The sequence below is a fragment of the Brassica oleracea genome, chromosome C9 (assembly GCF_000695525.1).
Source record: "Brassica oleracea var. oleracea cultivar TO1000 chromosome C9, BOL, whole genome shotgun sequence".
In the NCBI taxonomy this organism is placed as follows: domain Eukaryota; kingdom Viridiplantae; phylum Streptophyta; class Magnoliopsida; order Brassicales; family Brassicaceae; genus Brassica; species Brassica oleracea.
The window spans coordinates 9,969,226-9,975,177 of record NC_027756.1 but is presented as its reverse complement, the minus strand read 5'-3'; the positions used below and the strand labels follow the sequence as shown (position 1 = coordinate 9,975,177).

General features: G+C 30.1%; 1 protein-coding gene across 3 annotated transcripts; it reads left to right on the top strand.

Moving 5' to 3' along the window:
* Positions 1-341: 341 nt before the first annotated feature.
* On the top strand, positions 342-2,452 carry LOC106316138 (remorin). 3 transcript variants are annotated; one of them, XM_013754015.1, is made up of 5 exons: positions 342-805; positions 938-1,013; positions 1,136-1,223; positions 1,447-1,528; positions 2,082-2,452. In XM_013754015.1, exons 2-5 carry the CDS (start codon positions 965-967, stop codon positions 2,283-2,285), a joined length of 423 nt encoding a protein of 140 aa, XP_013609469.1. In that variant the 5' UTR covers positions 342-805; positions 938-964; the 3' UTR covers positions 2,286-2,452. The 3 variants fall into 3 exon arrangements, with proteins under 3 accessions (XP_013609469.1, XP_013609468.1, XP_013609467.1); XM_013754014.1 differs by having other exon boundaries at positions 353-805; positions 941-1,040; XM_013754013.1 differs by having other exon boundaries at positions 353-805; positions 938-1,040.
* Positions 2,453-5,952: the final 3,500 nt, after the last annotated feature.

Genomic DNA, 5,952 nt, shown 5'->3' with positions numbered 1-5,952 from the left:
AAAAAACATATGAGTAGAAAGCATCATTTAATAGACATTAATATTAAAAATATAATATGTATGTTAATATCATTTAAATTTAATTACATATCCTATCAAATTTTTTTAAAAATTGTTTGGATTAATAAATTTGATTTATACATTCGCACTAATTTAATTATATATGTAATAGTTACTGAGTTTTAATTATTCAATATATATTTATTATTTCATAATATGTAAGAACATATAATACATAAAATAATTTTTATATATAATGTTTATCCCGCGCAAAGCGCGGATCTTAATCTAGTTATATAAATATTTTTATGTAAACTAAAAATTAAGTTTTAAATTGAAATATAAGATTTTAGATTGTTGGACTAACTAAAATCACGTATTAAAATCAAACATAAAATCCAAACTTCTGATTGTTAGAGTTCCCATGCCCTTTTTTTCTTCTTAATACTGTACAGTAGATTTAACATTCAAATTTTCATGAACTCGAGAAATAAAATTTTAGAATCTTAAATTATGTTATATACAACACTTAGATTCTTTTATAATTTATACAGCCCTAGTTAAGTCATTCACTCAATGCACTTGGAGCTTCCTTTAAGTACATTTTATCAGTACATAGATTAATCAAATCTTTCACCTACCAAATAGTCAATTGTTTTCTTAGAGTAAAAATGATCGATGCTATCCATTGGCATGTATGTATATATTGATGAGACTCGGACATAAAACTCCCACACCTAACTTGAAGTCATCATTAAACATATATCCACTTCTTTTCCTTTTCTTTAATTAATCTGCACATAAGGTATCATTCATTTTGTGCTCTCTCGTTACTAAAGTAAATAGTCTTACGGTTACAAAAAAAAAAAAGTAAATAGCCTTACGTACTAATAGTTTTTTTTTTCAACGACGTAAATCTCTTGCAAAAATGAAAAAGAAGACGAACGAGAAGAGAAACCCTAACATGGGACATGCTCAACAAGCCAAGAACGATTCTCCGCTACATGAGCAGTGTACTACTATTTTGTCTTCAAATCAAAGTATGCATATGTGTGTAATGTATAATATATATTAACAGTTTCTAAAATTTCTACATTATTTATCAAGTCTTTATAGAAAATTATTTGGAATGTAGATGAAAATTTTGTTGAGATAGAGAAAGAGAAGACTATTGCGTTGATAAATGCATGGGAAGAGAACGAGAAGGCCAAAGCTCAGACCAAGTAAGATTTACAAAAATATACCGTAGTTTTTTCTAAAAAAATATCAACATTGAGTTGCATTAGAAATAGTAACTAACAAATTTTCACACATATATTATATGAAAAATATATTGAAAAGATAATTATATATGTTGTACTATAGGCGAGAATAAAACGTATATAACTGATAATATAGATATATTTGTTATTTACATTTAAAAAAAATATTTATCAATTTAAACAGAGCGTACAAAGAACTTTGCTCCATTGAAGCATGGGAGAACAACATGAAGACATCTCTAGAGTTAGATTTGAAGAAAATGGAGGTATATTATTATATAGTTAGCATTCATGATGAAAAACAAAATCATAAGATTCTGTATTAGTATTTAAAATTTTATAAATGTGATAAATAAGTATGTTTTAAAATTCAATAAATCAGACATTATATGTTTCCTTTTAACCCTAAAAATGGTCATGTGAAATAATTATGAAGGATTAAACATTTGATTGTTAATAATTAGACATAACTTATGCTCCTTCCGTTTCTAAAACTAAAAAAAAAATTAAATTTTTTTCACAAAAATAGATTTTCTAAAATTTTAAGGTACTTTGTTAACTAATGTTAGTAAACTATATGTTTTTAAGAAAAATTAATTGAGAATATTTAAATTGATTAAATTTTTTTGGTTGATAGTTATAGACACTGCATACTAGAAAATAAATAATATAGTTAATAAACATTAGTTATGTTTTTAATAATCATATCGTGAAAAATCTAAATAATCATATTTTCGAAAAAAAAAGAGAGAGAGAGAGTACTATACACATTTTTAATTAAAACAGTTTTAGTTATTTTCTACATTTATTCTTTTTCAGGAAAATTCAGAAGTGGAGAAAGCTGAGTATTCAAAAAGATTCAAGAAAAAAATACCAGAAATTGAAAAAATTGCGGAAGCGAAAAGAGAAAAAATTGAGAAACTAAAGGAGCAAAAGTCAATCAATCTGAAAAAAATGAGCGAGAAGCTAAGTGCAAATCCAAATGCTTATCCACCCAAAACCAAAACCTGTGGATGTTTCTAGAACATGTGTTATGGGTCAATTACTGGCCCATTAAATAATCAAGTACACTTTGTTCGTGGTTAAAGGGGAATATATATATATCCAACAAATAATGGAAAATCTATGTTGACATTTTAAATCATCGATGTATCTTTCATGTGTATATGATATGGTTGCACCTATGGTAATTGCTATTTAATCTAATGACTCATGCAGTTATGCTCAATTTCTCTGATAAGATCTACAATTTTTTTTGTCATCGTAGATTAGGGATGCGAAAATAAATCTAACACCAAGTCCAACAATAATTCTTAGTTGGAGTCCTTGAAAAAAAAATTATTATAAAACTATATGGAGTTTACGAGTTTTAGGTGTTTGTGCAAGTTGGTGTTCTTAAATTCCTTCGCTAAGGATTCAATTCGGTGGAGTCTATTAATTATTCGTGGACCTCAATGACAAGTGGCGACCCGCAATTGGTTAGATTTTTTTTTTTAAATCCGAAAAAATAGTTAAAAAAAATAGAAAATCATTTCTTTAAGGATTTTAATGGAGGTACATCGTTTTAGTGAAGGGATAATCTTTGATTTTTGAGTTAAATTTCCAATGCCACCAGTTTGAAGTCCATATGAGGGTTAGATTTAAAGTTATGCTCATTTTACTGAAGAGTGGTCTGTCTGACTCGCGAGAGGAAGCTGTTGGGGAACCAACTTGTGTCGATCGACGCCACCACTAAAGTGTCAAACGACACTCCTCCAAATCAGGCTGACGAGTTTAATGAAGATCCAAGAATTGCAGTTTTTGCCCAAAAGTTTCTCTTATTTACAAAAGATTCCAAAACGTGTTTAAATCCTATATTATGTTTTAAGCCATTGTTGACCGTTATACTTAAAGTTATTCTAGAGACAAGAGCTTAGGATTGTAGAGAGTGATCAGAACACATTTATTTCTATGCAGTTTATTCAGATTTCAATTATGTTTTCCATAATTACGTCTAAGTAATATTGTTGTTAGACTTAAAGTTCATCTATGATTGTTTTATGAATTGTTAACTGTGATACTGTTAGAGAAATCATAGGTTCTTTATCTGTGTTAAATCTTATTTCTATGCTCAGGATTGTTCGCCCTAATCTTAGATCCTAGGACAATTGGCACAAGCGAGAGCATGGCCCATCTCTTGAATAAAACTTAGATAAACTAAACAACTAGGCATATGAGAGTAAACCTAGGTGGTTAGGGAACATATCAAACCCGCGCCTTGTTTAAAGTTCGCAGGGATTAAATCGCGAAAGTAAAAATATTTGGCTTAAACATTAGATAACCATGAAGTGAGAGCTGACTGATTATAACTTGAGTTTGAGTTCAGATCTGTTATAAATGATTTCCCGATAGTTAAATAGATTACATTTCTAAAGAGTCTAAGAGTTCCCAAAAGTCTAGTCTTTTCCCATAATGATATCTACAAACAAATTGTTAATTCTTATTTCTATATTTCAATATTACCATCTAGCTTTAATTCGAAAACAAATAGATCTATTGAGCAATCTTAGACTCTCTGTGGATTCGGCCCTTAAATACTACAATCGAACCTCTTATTTGAGAGAGTATAGTAGCTTAAGTAGGCATGGGCATTCGGGGTCCCAATCGGGTTTCGGTTTTATCCATTCGGGTTTTGGTTTTTCGGGTTTATCAAAATCAACCCCATTCGGGTTATATAAAAGTTCGGTTTGGGACCGGTTCGGGTTCTATCGGGTTCGGATCGGGGTTAGTAAATCTTCAAAAAAACCGGTATAACCCATTGTACTTTCGGGTTCGGGTTCCAATCGGTTCTTCGGTTTAAAAATACCTGATTTGAATCTATTTTGTAACTAAAACATAAATGAAATCGGTTCTTCGGATTTAAAATACATGATTTGTACATATTTTAATAGCCAAAACATAACTAAAATCGATTCAAAAATAAGAAAAAACATCAAACGTGATCATTCAAAATCAAGCGAAAGATAAACATAGTTAGTGATAGAAAAAAAACCAGATAAATAAAATCATAAAACAAAAACTAAGTTCTCATGAAATGAGAAACATTATTCAATGAAAACAAAACCAAAATCTAAAAACTTTAGGCTTCAACCGCCACATTCCACCATCAACCTTCGTGTAACAAATAATTATTTTAAAAGTTCAATAATATCTTAAAGTATTTTGGATACATATTAAGAATTAAGATCATATTTGGTAGAAGTTCTTTTTGTGATTTTAAATGTTTCGGGTTCTATCGGATATCCATTTAGGTCCGGGTTCGGTTCGGATAATACCCATAACCCAAAATACCAAAAAACAGGATCCATTCGGTATTTATGTCGGGTTCGGATCGGTTCGGATTCATTTTTATCGGATCGGGTTCGGTTCGGATTTTCGGGTTCGGTTTATTTGCCCAGCCCTAAGCTTAAGGTTAATTTGAGCTAATCAAAACCCAAAGATCACTCAAAACCAACATGCAAAGACATTGAAATAGACACTATGTCACCAAAAGAAAAGCGGATCTGGATGGAAATGTAAAAAAATAAACCAAAATTGACTATATAGGGGATGCATCGGAAAGCGGATATGACCCATGAAGATCAACAATAACCCCTAAACTCCTACAAAGAAACATAGTTTAAATCTAAATTTAAAAGAAAACCCAGATCGTCGAGAGAAATAGAAAAAAAAATGAAGATCAAAACCGAAGAAATACGAAAAAGAACAAGCAAAAGATTAAAACCGACTCTAGCTCTATTGAAGCAGCCAAAGTCGCAGATTGGAAAATAATAACTTGAGGAAGTTGAGAGAAGGAGGTGGAGGTTTAAGAGAGAGTGAGAGGTTTTGATAGAGGAATTACCTTATTTAATGATTCTTGACCTATTCATTATCGTTAATTTTGTCATTTTGATTATAAATAAATTATTTATTTTGAGTATTTTGGAATCATACTAAATTTAGAATATGTCGGACTTGATAGTTAACATCAACTATACATTTATAAGGAAAATTTGATTGTATATAAAACAAAAATTTATAATTAAGTATCAAACTAAAAAAATTAGTTATGATATTCAATATATAAATAAAATATATACCGAAATACCCTTGTAAACAGCCAAAGAATATATTTCTCTTTTCTTCTTTTTTCTTTTCCACAGACTGAGGCTTATGTTATGCGAACACTTAAATCTTTATCTCTTCTTTTGCTTCTATTTTTACCTCTAATCTTTCTGCGTGATCTTCTTCTCTAATGGTGTTCGTCTAATCGGCTACAACCCTAGGAAAGTCAAAGAGCAATTACTTGTGTGCCTCTGTCTTTATATTCTGTTTTTTTTTATTTAATTTTCACCAATGTGGACATTGGCTATTATTAAAATATGGTGGTGAAGAATGATGATGGTGTACCAGTGAATATATGTCGTCATATCGGGGAAAAAGTAGATGTAGAAGATGGCTCCACTACAAGAAAACACAGTTTTAGCAAGGAAATTTAACGAGGAAAACTAATCCTCGTGAAATTACGTTGACTTAACGATGAAATTGCGAGGAAATAAAGTTTCCTCGTAACGGCCTTGTAAAATATCGAGTAAAACGATTCCTCGTAAAATCGTCGTAAGTTGACGTGGTTATTCCGAGAAAAATGTGTTTCGTCGCAAATTCGTCGTAA